This window comes from Talaromyces stipitatus, genomic scaffold (assembly GCF_000003125.1).
Source record: "Talaromyces stipitatus ATCC 10500 scf_1105507295527 genomic scaffold, whole genome shotgun sequence".
Lineage (NCBI taxonomy): Eukaryota > Fungi > Ascomycota > Eurotiomycetes > Eurotiales > Trichocomaceae > Talaromyces > Talaromyces stipitatus.
The window spans coordinates 742,965-758,473 of NW_002990114.1; the positions used below are offsets into that span (position 1 = coordinate 742,965).

At 42.3% G+C, this 15,509-nt stretch overlaps 5 protein-coding genes across 5 annotated transcripts, besides 3 other annotated features; 2 read left to right on the forward strand and 3 right to left on the reverse strand.

The window, feature by feature from the left end:
* Positions 1-293: 293 nt before the first annotated feature.
* Positions 294-981, forward strand: TSTA_083200 (nuclear transport factor, putative; the record flags this gene model as incomplete). Its single annotated transcript, XM_002478005.1, has 5 exons — positions 294-303; positions 451-515; positions 574-645; positions 705-803; positions 871-981. 5 exons carry the CDS (start codon positions 294-296, stop codon positions 979-981), a joined length of 357 nt encoding a protein of 118 aa, XP_002478050.1.
* Positions 982-1,579: 598 nt separating this feature from the next.
* Positions 1,580-2,771, forward strand: TSTA_083210 (uncharacterized protein; the record flags this gene model as incomplete). The annotated part of the gene is made up of 2 exons (XM_002478006.1): positions 1,580-1,714; positions 2,340-2,771. 2 exons carry the CDS (start codon positions 1,580-1,582, stop codon positions 2,769-2,771), a joined length of 567 nt encoding a protein of 188 aa, XP_002478051.1.
* Positions 2,772-4,113: 1,342 nt separating this feature from the next.
* Positions 4,114-4,134: a sequence feature (AT_rich).
* An 11-nt stretch (positions 4,135-4,145) lies between these two features.
* Positions 4,146-6,593: a mobile genetic element.
* A 38-nt stretch (positions 6,594-6,631) lies between these two features.
* Positions 6,632-8,473: a mobile genetic element.
* Positions 7,037-7,524, reverse strand: TSTA_083220 (uncharacterized protein; the record flags this gene model as incomplete). Its single annotated transcript, XM_002478007.1, has 2 exons — positions 7,037-7,387; positions 7,447-7,524. 2 exons carry the CDS (start codon positions 7,522-7,524, stop codon positions 7,037-7,039), a joined length of 429 nt encoding a protein of 142 aa, XP_002478052.1.
* A 2,550-nt stretch (positions 8,474-11,023) lies between the features above and the next one.
* Positions 11,024-11,728, reverse strand: TSTA_083230 (aldo/keto reductase, putative; the record flags this gene model as incomplete). The annotated part of the gene is made up of 2 exons (XM_002478008.1): positions 11,024-11,365; positions 11,435-11,728. 2 exons carry the CDS (start codon positions 11,726-11,728, stop codon positions 11,024-11,026), a joined length of 636 nt encoding a protein of 211 aa, XP_002478053.1.
* A 1,295-nt stretch (positions 11,729-13,023) lies between these two features.
* On the reverse strand, positions 13,024-14,705 carry TSTA_083240 (uncharacterized protein; the record flags this gene model as incomplete). Its single annotated transcript, XM_002478009.1, has 2 exons — positions 14,428-14,705; positions 13,024-14,367 (listed from the first exon to the last, which is right to left on the reverse strand). Exons 1-2 carry the CDS (start codon positions 14,659-14,661, stop codon positions 13,024-13,026), a joined length of 1,578 nt encoding a protein of 525 aa, XP_002478054.1. The 5' UTR covers positions 14,662-14,705.
* Between the last annotated feature and the right edge of the window lie 804 nt (positions 14,706-15,509).

The window sequence follows — 15,509 nt, forward strand, 5'->3', positions numbered from 1 at the left end:
TGGTGAGCGAATGCCTATCACAAGTGCGATAAACTAATCCCTGCTGAGTTAATTATTAATCGTGCCGTAATATTTATTGGGTTTCAGGATTGGTTGCACCAGGTATGACAAATAATAACACCTACCATCATTATGAGCTTTCGCACTTACAAATATGCGTACAACTTTGAATCTTTGCTACAGCATAACCAAATCATTCAGCAGCCGGCCTCTTGTCACTTCTATACCTGACTTCGTCTGTAACTTTATATTCTGAATTCTCACAGTTGGTTCGGTCGACGGCACTTTGCAAAATGGGCACCAGTAAGTTCCAGCATCAACAGCAACAACAGGGTCTAAACTATATATTGCCAGACTTAGAGGTGATTGCCAGTATGCTATGCCTAATTCCCAATTTATTTCTTCCCTAAATTGTATATTCAATTCTCTAACATATACACCTACAAATAGGGGAGTTCATTGAGTTTTACTACGGGACGTACGACTCGGACCGCAAGTCGCTCGCCAGCCTATACGTGGGTGCTATCTATCCGAGGTGCGGAATTAACATGAGTGAACTAATATATATAATAGCGGGACGAGTCTTTGTTGACCTTCGAGTCCGCTTCTATACTCGGTACAAATTCTATCATTGAGAAACTAGAGGTACGGCAACTCTAACTCCATCAGGCCTTCTGTCTACTGAAAAAGGGTTTATGCAACAGTCCCTGCCATTTAAGAAGGTCAAGCACGAGGTCTCTACATTCGACGCGCAACCTCTCGCCAATTATTGCATCATGATCTTGGTGATTGGTCAGTTCTTTGTACGGTGCAAGCTTATCCATTTCCCTAGGCAGTCCTTTATTACGATTAACACCCATCCCGTGCTAGGCCGATGATGAGGAGCGCCCGATGAACTACACTCAGGCATTCCAGCTGATGCGTGACAAGAACGGCCAATACTTTATCTCCAACGACATCTTCAAGTTTGTATTATGCTAAAGCCGGATGTGATCAGCGCTTTGGGCTGTTGTTGGGAGCGCAAGCGGTGCTATCTAATGTGCCCCGCGGGCACATCAATCCATACTCCATCAATCCTGACCAAGGAGCTCCCTCTCACCCCCAAGTCCCGCCTGTCCAACACTGCAGTACCATCCGGCTCGAACCGTGATCCATGAGATTCCCTGTGGCCATATATGACTGTCCCACTCCCGTTCCACGCTCAAAGACCTTCGCAGAACCCAAAATGTCGTTGCTCGTCGGTCATTGGAATCTGCTACCCAAGCTACTCCAATAGATTCTCTCTCTGCTCCTCTTTCAATATGAAATGGCTGTCTTTTAAAACATCCCCCCTTCCCCTGTCGTCCAATTGTCAGCATAGCATTGCCATCCTTTCCTCCACCTCCCGTTCCCCAACTTAATCTCTCCCTCTCAAAGTCTAGATAGTATTCTTTTACGGTTGCGTGGAAATCGCAGGGAGCCAAATAAAGAGAGGATAGAGGCATACTGTCCAGCTCATGACATAAGTTCCCTTTCACATTAGACGTGTGATTGGAAATAGAGTCTGTGCAAAGCATTGCATTAGATGTAGTAATTCATCATGGCAGCAGCTAGTCGCGATCTTTGCACTGTATTTCCTTCACCGACCGTGAAGTCGCTCGTTGGCAAGTTTCAGTATCGCCGATGCTCTCGCCACCCCCAGCCCATAAGAAGCAATATGATGAATTTCTCCACTGTGATACTCGATGGAAGACTTATAGAAGGGATTTAGATACAGTAGTGGTGGTGGTGGTGAATTCGTACATACCCTGGCCTAGGCGATATGCATGCATACCACTATCTAGTTAGTCTCTATACATGTCCATGTTGTTTAGATACAGTGTCTTACAGGTTTGGCTTTCGCATTTCTGTACTCTGACTATTTACGGAAAGTATTAGCCGTACAGATACTACGGAGCCGAGAGTATCTAATACAAAGAAGTTTCTAGAATCAGAACTGTGAGAGCGTTTTGTCACCGACTACAACCAAAAGAAATTGTCGTTCTGAGTACCTGTCCATGTATTACAGTAACTTGCAAGAAGCTTGCAACGCAAATGTTTTACCAAAAGGGTCTAGCGTCAATGAAACGCTTGTCGTTCTAAATCTACAGAAGGAAACAGGAAAAGGAGTGCAGGGCAGAGGGGAAGCTAGTTAGAAAGCAGTACTAAACTATAGAACTAGACTATTTTAGGATAGAGCCGCTCCTTAGCGAAAAATGGAGTGCCGCTAAGACGGATTGGTAACAGGTCCAACATCGCGCAAGTAGTTATGTGCTAGACCAGACATACCCTTCAAGGACGAGTATTTAAGTACTTCATAGCCCCGGGAACTATCTACTCTGGGACACTCCCACTCATCCGGGATCGACAAAATTGAACTTATCTGTGATATAGGAAGAGATCATATTGAGCTAGGATATTGGGAAAGATCCCGGGTAGTTGGGTTGAAGACGAAGAGGGCTGGAGGCGCGATGGAGGAAGATCCGGCCGTAATGACGCGTGCAGGACGCGTCGTAGTGCCGTCAACGAGAGCTCGAGAAGCTCTAGAAGGTGCTGATAGCACCGATGCCACCGCTGCAACTAGGAGGACGACATCAAAAGTAAAGCTAACTGCAGTTAGGAAAGCTACTAACCAGATTGAGGAGAGACAGTGCGCTCAGGATAAAAACCAAGCAATACTTAGAAAGATGTTTCAGTACTTGAAGGGCACCTATCAAGAGATCAAAATTTTAAAAGAAATGCTCAATAAATAAGAAAAAATCATCTAGGAACAAAATAACATGATCAAGGGACTATAGGCCCAAATAGAAGCAACCCAAAGCCAATCTGCGGAAGACTGCAAGCAACCCCAGGAGCAGCTAGACACCATCGCGAAAGCGCCAGCCAACGCAGCTCTAATGCGGACCAATTCACGGCCATTATTCGCAAACATAACTAACAGCCAATCTGTTCACTAACATGGTATACGCCTAGGCCCTCTCGGCCCTCCAGTGCCTTCTACAATGACTAATATACTATTCTGCACAATTGATATGTCTCGCGTTAGAGAAGAAGACAAATCCAAGGCACAGATAGTGTGACGGTGCCAATCTGCTTGGTTTGAGTACGCTATTCTAGCTAACTATCTCGTACAAGAGGTGCTTGTCGACAGGTAATATTAAGCATAAAGGGGAAAAAGGAAGAAATGAAGTAAAGGTCTGGTTCTCGCTTCTCATGTAAATCTCTGTGCAAGGCGCCTTTCCCTATCCAGTTCCGACGTCTGATGTTGATATCACTTCCCAATATGGCGCGGATAGGGTTACACGGCTCCTAGCCCTATCCGTGAACTGAGACGGGAACGCAGAGCCATGCCCAGCCGTCACAGATAGCCAATGTCAGACAAATGATCGAAAAGGAGATACAAGAAAATGAAGGAATGGAGACCTGGCGCTATGCAGTAGTAATTAAGGATCCAAAGAATACGGATTGAGTCAAAATTGTTTGTAGACAGGAGGACAAGATCATACAGGTCAAAGAGGCTGCCCAAAAGTTAAATATACCAGGATAGAGAGTATTATAAGATCAGCTCTACTTAGTCAAAATCGACAATGCTAACTGGACAGTAATCCTAGATATGGATAGTAATGTCCTGTCAGGAGCAGTCAAGGCCTTAGGAAAAGAGAACAATATTGATATTGCTAAGATAACCTGGCTTAGCAAGAAGGACTCTAATAAAGTGTATAAATCTATAGTAGTATATATTACTAAAGGAACAGACGCCAAACGCCTACTAGAAGGTAACTACTTCAACATAGCAGGAGAATCTACATACACTTGAGCCTTTGAACCATGTATAGGACCATTTCAATATTATAACTGTCAAGAGATAGGACATAAGGCTTTTTCATATAAAAAGACCCAGATATGTAGTAAATATGTAAAAGAGGGACACCACCATAGTAATTGCCAAGCTCCAATCCTAAAATACATTCCTTGTGGAGAATCTTATGAGTCATTTAACAGAAACTGTCAAGTTTGTCTTGCATAGTCTAATGCATAAATCACTCTATATTTTATAACTGAATGTTAGCAAACAAGACGCAGTTCAACAAAGCCTAATAAATAATAATAAAATTAGAGACTATAGAGTGGTGGCTGTATCTGAGCCACACGTATAGATGATTGAAAATACTGTAGTGATAAGCCTAATGGGATACCACTATTGGACAAAGATAATACCTATAGAGAGACATAATAAAAGATGGCCAATTAGGAGCATGTTATGGGTTTGGAGTGATATTGAGGCTGAACAGATTCCGGTAGCATCTCCAGATCTCACTGCCACGATACTACAACTCCCAGACTGGGCAGTGCTAGTAGTATTAGTCTATGTAGAGGGGAACAGTGAAGAAGCATTGATATCCACTATTAGATTGCTACGCAGCCTAGTAGTGGATATCCAGGGTAGGAGAGGAACACGGACAGATATGCTGATAATGGGAGACTTCAATAGACATAACCAACTCTAGGGAGGAGATCAGATATCTCCTACGAGACAAGGGGAGACTAATAATTTAGTTGACTTTATAAGCAAATACTCCCTCCACAGCCTCCTACCTAGAGGCATAAAAACATGGCAACTAGGAGACAGAGAGATAATAATTGACTTGATGCTAGCGTCAACAGAGCTAGTAGAAGAGATGGCACAGTAAAATATACACTATACAAACCATGGATCAGACTATCAAGTAATTGAGATAAAGTTTGATATATCTGTCCCAGAGCGACTAGTCAAGGAGAGACTGCTCTTGAAGAACACACTATGGGCAGAAATCAGATTTAGAATAGCTACCAATCTACAGGTAGTTCTTCTAGATGACTCAGTACAGGAGCAGACAGATCACCTAATAACAGTAGTTACGAAAGCAGTCTAAGAACTAACACTGAGAGCAAAACCCTCACTATATACTAAGCGGTGGTGGACAACAGATCTAACATAACTCCACCATATATATATCTACTGGAGAAATCAGGCCAGATCTTAGCGCAGGAGGGAATACATAAATCCCAAGCTTAAACAACAGGCTAAAAATACAGTAAAGAAATACTATAATGTAATCTAGAAGTAGAAGAAGATACACTGGGAAGACTTCCTTGCCAACGATACTAATATATGGTAGGCAGCTAAATATCTAAAGCCTAGTGGTAGCCCATTCAACAATAAAATACCACTATTATTGCGGTTAGATGGGTCCATTACTAATAGCAAAGTAGAACAGGCTAAGGAGCTGCTTACTACATTCTTCCCATCACTACTAGAAAGAATTGAGGATAAGGGAATATAATAACAAAGGGAACCAGTCCACATGCTAGATCTAACTCTAGAGGAGATTGAGTGGAAAGTATTTGAAGCTAAACCATAGAAAGTACTAGAAGAAGACAGCCTATCAGTAATGGTATGGAAGCAGCTCTAGCCAGTGGTCAAAGATAGAGTATTTCTCATCTTTTAAATATCACTGCAAGATGAGGAAATCCCTTCCCAATAGTTAAATGCCAAGATCATACTACTTAAAAAACCTGGGAAGGATAACTACATGCTAGCTAAATCATGGAGACCTATATCGCTACTCTCAACACTAGGAAAAATACTTGAAGCGGTCATCACAGAGAGAATATTATATGCTACTAAAATATATGGCCTACTACCAACTAACCATTTTGGAGCAAGAAAGAGGCGCTCTGCAGAATAAGCGTTGCTACTGCTCCAGGAAGAGATCTACAAGGCATAGAGGAATAAGAGAGTGTTGAGTATAGTCAGTTTTGATATCAAAGGCGCCTACAATGGAGTCTACAAGGAGAGACTACTCCAGAGACTTAGGGCAAGAGGGATACCTGAATATATAATTTGGTGGATTAATGTTTTCTATTCTAACCGCACAGCAACTATTACAGTTAACAGTCTAACAAGCAAACAACAAGAATTATTTCAAGTAGGTCTACCACAAGGGTCGCCACTATCTCCAATACTGTTTTTATTTTTCAACGCTAATCTAGTGTAACATAGGATTAGTGCCTCAGGAGGCTCAATTGCCTTTGTAGATAACTATACAGCCTAGGTGACAGGGCCAACTGCTAAAGCAAATTGACCTAGTATTAAGGCTATAATCAACAGGGCTCTCAACTAGGAGAAACAAAGTAGAGCTACTTTTGAGGGTGAAAAGGCAGCCATTGTGCATTTTACTAGGAAAAGAGATTAATCAAGCAGAGCTATATTCATAGTTAAGGGAGAGTCAGTTAAACCAAAAGAGCAGGCTAAGATTCTTGGTGTAGTTATGGATGCACAACTACACTACAAGCAACATATTGCCCGAACAGCAACTAGAGGATTAGAGACCATCATAGTATTAAGAAGACTAAAGATAGTCTCCCTACAAACTACAAGGCAGTTATTTACAGCAACAGTGGCACCTATAACAGATTATGCTTCTAGTGTATGGATATATGCCTGCAAGACACATGAGACGCAGTATCTAAATAGAGTATAGAAGATAGGGGGTATAGTAGTCATAGGAGCCTTCCGGATGGTTGTAACAGCAGTCAAGACATAGAATTTTATGTACAGGATAAATAGTAATCTTAGCAACATCAACATTCTCATAATTTCTCTATTCATCCTGTGCCGTCTTAATCCCAATAAATCTCTCCCTCTAGAAAATAAACGTTCTACAAAAACCTCTGATCCAGGAATTGCTAGAAAGTCACGCGCAATTTGTGCCATGCATGGATATTCGTCCTTATGAGTATTCCACCAAGAAAGCAGCCAACTCTTTTTTTTGTTTTCTAACACCTGTGGTATTGGAACCGTGGGCGTATCAAAGAACCGGTCAATATCTGACGTAGAAATTTGAGTTTTTTGAGGCTGTAGCTTAGAAAACATTCGAGATTCCAGTGATTGTGGCCCCAAGAGCTTTTCTGGTAAGATAGAAAGTTCTATGTCAGGGATTGGAGGATATTGCTGGTGAAGAGCTTCTCGAAGTCCCTAAATAAGGGTCCTTGCATCTGAATTTGGAATTTCATGTTCTAAAAGTCGGGTTTTAACCTGAGGATCCAGAATTGCAGCTGCATAATATGTATTAGAATCATCCATAAAAGAGTAATACTTCTGGTATTTCTCAATAGCTGATGCCGCTGCTCTTGAAATATCAAGGTCAAAATCTTGGAAGTCATTCTCTCTATCTCTAATCTCTTGTAAGAGATCGGAGAGTTCATAGTACACTGCCAAGGACAAGCTGATTTGTGGGCTTTGCATTGATATAAGCCTGGTAAATTCATCAAATCGGTGTAAGGCTTTGTGTATCTGCTGAAGTCGTTTCCAGTCCTGTATAAAGAACTAAGGAAGAACTAGATAAGCTTTAAGATATTTAAAAATTTGTCATTTTGATTGGAGACCCTGATCCAGTATTTGAAATACTGAATTCCATGGCATTTCAACATCCTAATTGATATATCGTTCTGGAAGACCAGCATCTCGATAAGAGTTCTTCCATTGTTGTCAACGCAAAGGTGATCGAGCTAATCATAAAACAAGAATTTGAAGTCTTGCAAGAGCACTTAATTCTGGAATATCCTTCCCGTCATGAAGCTTCTCACAGACCTCACCTACAGACTCTATATCCCCAGTTTTCAAAGCTGAAAGAAACTGCTTCACAATGAGATTCAGAATATGTGCAAGACATCGAATAAAGCTGTTAATTCCTTGGAATCATAGGGTTAAGTGTCGGATCTCTGTATTGTTAAGATCTGGATCAAACCTCTTTAAAAGATTTCTATATAGATGATCACAGAGAGCCTCGTTGTTGCTTGTATTATCAGCTGTAATAGTCAAGAGTTTCGATTCAAGATTTAGCTCCACAAGCATATTTTCAATACTCTTAGCAAGATTCTCTCCAGTATGCTCTCCTTGAATTTCTGAAAATTCTAGAACCCGCTCCTTGTACTCAAAATTGCTTGTTAACCAGTGTCTAATAACTGCAATTATAGATAATTCGTTCTTGCTTGTCTAAACATCTAGAGAGAGAGTAATACTTTGGCGTGTTTTAGCTAGTTCTTGTTTAACTTTGCTCCTGTACTTGATAAATTCTGTCTCAATGTAGCGTTTATAAGTAGTTGTAGACCGGAAAGGTGGGTTAATACCTGGAATATCTTCAAATATTTTCTGGAATGAAGTAGTCTCAACAGCTAGAAAAGGCTGCATTGTAGTAACTCCCCATCAACAGATGTTGTCTCGAAGTTTCTGTTGTATATCTTGAGGCGACATAGTCAGAGTTTTGCTAGGTTGAACAAAAGATAGAATAGTTGATTATTGGTGTAATGACTGGCCATTAGGATTTTCTCGGGTAATATCACCATTAATATTATGCTTTGAGCTTAAATGCAAAGCCAAGTTACTGGTTGATCCTCCTCTTCTAGTGTGAAGGTGCCAAGCCAGATCTCATAACAATCCATTGCTATGCCTAATCTAGGAGCTATTCGACGAGAATACAAAACATGAGAAGAGGAAGAAAGAGAATGGAGTGCGCGATCGCTGAGCGGGGTTGACATATTAGCGGGATCACGTGTAAGGCTCAAAGGCATCAATCAGGCATCTATTGACTGAGCCGTCACATCTAGACTCTAGAATTCTCCAATTACAGCCAAGATATTGACAGTATATATCTTTTTCTTCTTTGCTTTTTTTAGTCCGTGGATCAATAAAGGTATTACCTTGCTGGGGAACAATCTTAAACATATTCCATAGCTAAGAACTTTGATCCAAACGTTTCCTTTTCCTTGGCTGAGGATCGTGAGATAAGATGTCATTGCTGGAATGCAAAGAAGATTGCTTTTGCGATATAGACTCGCTAGGAGCAATTGAGGAAGAAATAGACAGTTCTGAGTGATCGAAATTTGCTTGCACATCAAATGGTGAATCCGCAAGAAAAGAATTCAATGCAAGAAGGTCATCATCAATACAGTCTTCTAAGACGGCCTCTTCATCACTGCCATCATTAAGGAGTCGATAATTTATTCTTTTCCGACGTGTCTCCATATTTATTTCAAGCAAACTGTTGTGAATTGAAGGGCAGCAGCAATGATAGCAATGGTAGGAAATGTGATTATCTCGCAGTAGTTGACAAATTTTCTGAATATTAGAAAATTCTTGCAAAGCTAGTAGTTAGCTAAATCCTCTGAACCAATCAAAAATTGAGAAATAGCCTCATTGTGGGTTGGCTTATAAAGCCAATAAAACAATGTACGTACGTCCGTACACGCGCTTCAGGTGGTACTCCAAGTACTATGGTCAAAATGTATTCAATCGTCTGTGTTCTCTTCTCTCAATGAGGCCCCGACGCGGTCTATATAGTCCTTGCTTGACGAGGTCACGTGTACCTTCACGTGACCTCTCTTTGGTTCGCGTCGGTGCCAGGAATCTCGATTGCACATATAAACCAACACTCATCAATATATTTTTCAAAAGCACAGTTAATAACTGCATAACTGCCAGTTAGCAGTTACAGCTCTGAACCGCAGTTAAGTTATGCAGTTAAATATATCATGAACTTGCAGTTACAGTTACAGTTACAGTTACAGTTAGACACAATATACAGTAACTTATCTGTGCCGATCCCTAATACTCGGCATCTTGGAAGAGGTTGATTGTGTGACGTCTCGATAAGCTTATTCTAATGAAAATCCTAAGCTTGGGAAGGTCTAAGCTACAAACAAGTTGATATGATCTCGCAATTCTGCCATTATAGACCGCTTTCCCTATAAGGCCTTCATCCTATGACAGTATGTATTTGAAGAGCCTCATGGCCCAGCGCCAGCTTTTCTCTTTTCCTCACACTTAGTTTTCTCTGTCGATGCAGCTACGCCTAGGAATAAAGTTGTTTTTGAATCTTGAGCGACCGTCACAGATTGAGCCATTTTAATGGACTCTGCTCTTGGTGTGAAGGAATAGTTCGTATTGCCATGAAAGTGTTGGAAGATTAGTACCAATCTGTACTGTATCAATTGCGTTGTTGAGAAAGCACAAGAGATTTGTAGACACTCTGGCGAAAATATTATTAGTCATAGCCAACACTATATGCATGAAGCCTTGGCAGCTGTGTAATAAATACATCTGCTCGGACTCCGGAATCGATATATCAGAATTTCCCATACGGATGTGACGCAAATGACCGTCGTATGCGAACTTGTGTAACCAATACTCGAGATTCCAGACCAGTTTATCCGTAAATTATCTCAAAAGAGACAGATCTACCGCCATGATCCGGAATATATTGTCTTGCTTTGTGATACCACCCTTCCTTTGTCGATAGGTGGTCGTTGAGTGGAAAAGGACCGAAGATCGGATGGTTTTTGTAAGAAAGATTCGAATTAGGTAAAACTTCTGCCATTCTTGCCCAAAACAGAATCTAGGAAGCAAAGAGCCGACAATCGTCAGGTTTGCCCAATTACGCCCTGGAAGGGCAATACTCAGCATTCTACAGTCCGCCGTCAAGAATGCGGCTGAAGGGGAACAACCCTAATTCTCAGGGACAAAAGAAATCTGCTTACTACCTATGTATACTCTCGTGAAGAATGAAAGGAATCTACTAAACAACAAGTATGACGTTAAGTATGACGTTAAGTATGGACTCATTTCATTATAACCCTAACCCTAACCCGAATCAACTTGAGTAGTAGCAATTATTAGCACAACTATAAGTTACAAAATCTTCAAAGCCTGTAATAATATTTTCATTCAATCAACATTTCTATTTATGGTAAAACCATATAGATCAATTTTGAGGTACTTCATATCCTCAAGCAAAGTGACAGGTATCCAATACTTCACTAGAAGTGTCCTTGAACAGCCCTACTTTCGTACAACTCTTCAAGATACTTTTTCTTCCTCCGCCGTCAACTCTTTATCTCTCTGTGCTTTATCAATCTTCTCCCTGAACTGAAATTCAATGATCGAACTGGATGCTCGCTTGGCAATTCACGCCAAAGCAACTGTACTCATTTTCCATCCTTTCTTCTGTACTATCTCCTCCACTCGATTAATAATGGCATGGTCAGTCTCCGTCTGCCCAACGGATAGGATCCTCCCCATTTTTAGTTCCACCGCAGTGCGATCTGAGGGTTGTGGTGACGAGACTGGTCGCGCAATGTAGCCTCTGCAAGGAGGCGCCCATGGAATGAGACCGACGCCAGTCTCGTTGCAGAATTTTTTCATTTCCCGCTCTTCTCGGCAAAGCAGGTTATAGTGGTTTTGCATGCTGATAAATTTTGTCCATCCATTCTTCTCTGCACAGAACTGCATCATTGCGAATTGGTATGTCTAAACAGAAGGTGTAATCTTTCCAAACCAAGGACGCTATGATTGCAGCACAGGTTGTGGTACACATACCCAGACGCTAGAAGCCCCAATATACCGTACCTTGTCGCTGTTAACAAGATCATGCAATGGTTCCATGATCTCTTCAACTGGCGTGTTGTAATCAAAACTATGGATCTGGAGCAAGTCGATATACTCAACGCCTAGACGCCGAAGGCTTGCATCGACAGCCGAGAACAAAGCTTTTCTCGGGAGCCCACCCTGGTTCACAAAATCCTTACTCGCTGCGCACTTCTCTCTGTACAACCGAGCCCGAGATTTGGGCGAGCCATCAACCCAACTAGAGCATTGGGTCTTGATAAACATCCTCTCACGAGAGATTTGATGGCCTAAAGATATTCAATGAGTTTATTGGGCAGATAGAAGACTGCAAAGCCTATCGACAGCCATGCTTCCCGAAGATACTGGGGGAGCAAGGCTTACATTGCCAATGATTTCCTCGCTGATACCATTGCTGTACACATTCGCAGTGTTCCAGTTGTTTACACCACGGTCATATGCTGCCTTAGAGGATGGTCAGGGCTTGCTCTTCTTCAACGACCCAAGAACACCAGTCCTTATGACTGAATGACATTGCACTTAAGATTGGCACCGAAACACGTAGTCCGCCTTTTCCAAGGCGTACATACTTTGCTTTGGTTTCGGGCAGAGAAGCAAGAACTAAGTCACCCATATCTGCCATGATTTGATGTAGTTGGTACTGGGTAATGGAGTGGCTTGGAGACAAGTCGACGTATCTACACGAGCTCGATAACCGGAGCAGGACGGAAGTCGTAAAATGAGTGGTGAAAGATAGGAAATCTCCTACACTTGATGTTCCGCTTTTCATCTACCGTTCAATGTATAAAGGTACTCGGTATCGACAAATCTCATCCATGTGAACCGGAGCCCGGTCCCGGGGGACCCGTATCATCACATGTAGATGAGGCTTTTTGCCTGAAGAAGCTCGATTGGTTCGATTTGCTGGAATATATTGAGGCCATGACCCGCTCCTTCGGATGCTGTGAAACTTTCAGGATCAAAATTTCGAGCAATCATATGCATGTACGGACTAGGATAGGTTTCAAATCCGACATATACAAACAAGGAAACTACAATACCCAAGTTGTACCTCTCTCGTATTTATATCTCGAACCTTCCTCATCAGGGATTAAATTTAGATCTCGTGATGGATGCATTCCAAGGCCTGATCTACATGCTCTTAGCAGGATCTATTGCTGACAACGCCACCTAAGCAGGAACTTCATGACATGGCTTCCTTGGCTTATTACGATTTTTCCAGAACCATGCGAGATATACCGTTAGTTGTTGTACTTCAGCCTCTTGAGACTCGGATCCAGGATTCTGATTACAATCAGCGACTTGCCCTATACATCATACCGAAGATTGTGTTTGGATAAAGTACTGGAAGCGAATCCCTTCGTTCTGCATTACGTATCTCAAGCCTAGCAATCCCGTTTAAGAAAACGAGCTCTGTAAAATTGACAGGTTCTTGATTCAGCAAATACACTATAATTCTATCGCACAGTCTACTTTTGATATATCGCAATACGAAGCGACATACAAAATCTCAGAGATACATCTCCCTCATTTGAGATATACTAATAAGTCTCTGTAGTATTCTCCGAAACCTGTGTCGTTGTATCTTCAGATGTCCCTGTGCCATCCTCAGTAGCCGCTATAGTATCGTCAGAAGTGTCTGTAATATCATCAGAACTGTTTGTAGTACCTTCAGAGGCTGGAGTATCTTCAGAAGTTCCTCCAGCATTGTTGCAGGTTCCCATGCTGGGATCAACTGGGTGAGCATCAATGCCTTGGTTGATGTTCGGTAACAACTGCAAAGTGAAATTAAACAGGCTGCTTGATCCGGACGCATCGAATGCATTTCCTGTATAATGCATACCACGATATCCCTGAAGAGCGTTGAGCTTATTATAGAAACCATCTGCAACAGCTATGGCGGGAACTTGCTGTTTAAATGGAACATGACTTGCAAAGTCCAAAAAGCGAGGAGTGCTCGAATTACCAGAAAGAACTTGGATATTCTCTGCTATCCGTGCCTTCACTTCAGTCTCGGACAATGCTTCCATCGAGCCATAGAAAGCGGTATGAATGTTGCTCACCCGAGTTATTCCAACTCGGAATGTATAGGGCTCTATAGGAATATTGTACAGCGTATCACTCGCGGCATGTTCGTAAACATAGCCGGGTTGTAATCCCGTATCAGTCACCAAAGCAGTGTACCAATACGAATAGTAAATCTGCGAAAAGAGATCGGATTCTGGAGCGTCAAGATCAAAATTGTTGAGATTGTCAAGCACAATTGGTGCACTGAAAAGTATCTGGGATGCGAGTATGAGTTTCTTCGTCGTTGGAGTCTGCACCACGAGCGAAACGCTATCATTAGACCGACTTGCTGCAATGACTTGAGAGCTGAGCAAAGCACTGTCTCCAAATTCTTCTTCTGCTTTTCCGAACAACTCGGAATTATTTCTTGTCATCACATCATGACCTCGACCACCAAGCAATGGTATAGAAGCTGCGTTACAGCCCAGGATGACGTATAATGTAAGCTGGTCAAGAAGGTCTTTCCCCGGACTGGTATACCTCCAGATGGTATATGTCGCATTTTGGATTGAGTACTTGTTGACAAAGTCCCTGAAGGGAAGCAGGAGGTCTTCCGGAACAGGTTGAGGTAGGTGTAGACCGAGTGCTGGGTTTGGGTAGTGCATACTGGTCTGTTCGCTGTAGGTGACCATGCTAGAACCTGGCACTAAAGTGCTTACATTCTCTCCGGTTTTGAAATCCGCGATAATTTCCCCATTTCCTTGAATTAAGGGAATGAGAGGGATGTCGAACCGGGAGAAGAAAGCTTGGGTGATGCTATCATTACCATACCCTTGTACTCCAAAGTCTAACGCAAGTCCACTCTCAGGATCAGTGTACTACATCAATCACGTCCACATCAGCTTTGTCACACATTGATGGTGGTATGTTGTGCTCACTGTATTAACATGCCCTCCAAAGTGCGGGTTCTTCTCAACTACTGCAACGCTTCTACCCATATCTTTCAGTCCAATCGCACCATACGTCCCAGAAGTCCCTCCACCTATCACCACGATGTCCCGTACCATTACATCCTCTGGTGCGTGGGAGCAAGGATCAAACAGCGACGAGTTTGATTGCGAGAATACCAAAGCCGTGAGTTGGCTCATGTACAAGAGTCGTATTCCAGACATGGTATGTGCTTGCAGTGACCAAGATTTTTCGACAATGATTCAGCACAATATGCCACGGATGACAAACAGATGTTACAGTGCTTTTATGCAAGCTGGGATTTCTGCGAATGAATCACGTCCAACGAAGCTCCTGAAGCTGCTTGCGGATAGGCCGAGATTCGGTGCATCCGAGACTTGGGGGCCGGTTGTTCTGCCTAGAGTCTGTGACAACATCCCGAGTCATTGATGGCCAAAAAAAAAAGAGAAAAGAACATTCTTTTTCTGCATCTAGATGTACTAATCATCTGTATTAATCGTCTATAGCATGATTCGAGTGTTAAAACTTGTCCGGCATGATATTATAGCTCAAGCCACAAACATAAACACCGATAACTGATTTGCTTCTCAAGATCTATGCTTCGGCTCCTAGCCTTTTAGCTTGCATTATTATCTCGATTTAGCCAGAGGAATCGTGGATATGGTTCTCTGGGGAATCCTGTATAACTTGAAGATCAACGTCCCGATGTGGTATGGGCAGGGATTGTGAACGAAAACTAAAAGTCCGAAGCAGGACAATTATAAACTAAACCGTGACAGCATTTGCATGGTGGAGCATAAGGAATAGTTATAGCCTATGTTTTCTTATCTCCTTCCTATAATGCATTTTCGTATTGCCTGTTCGGCTGAATATTGCATATACTGCTGCCAGTAATATCTCCTACTGGTCCTGTAAGCGAAACGATGATAAATAGTTCCGATCATGGGCTTGACCCCTGTCAAAGATAGAACGACCATCTATTGAGCTTTATGGCCTCAGGAAATCTTGGTTACAGCCTGACACGGCGTCTATTCTGGTGGCATGACAGTCT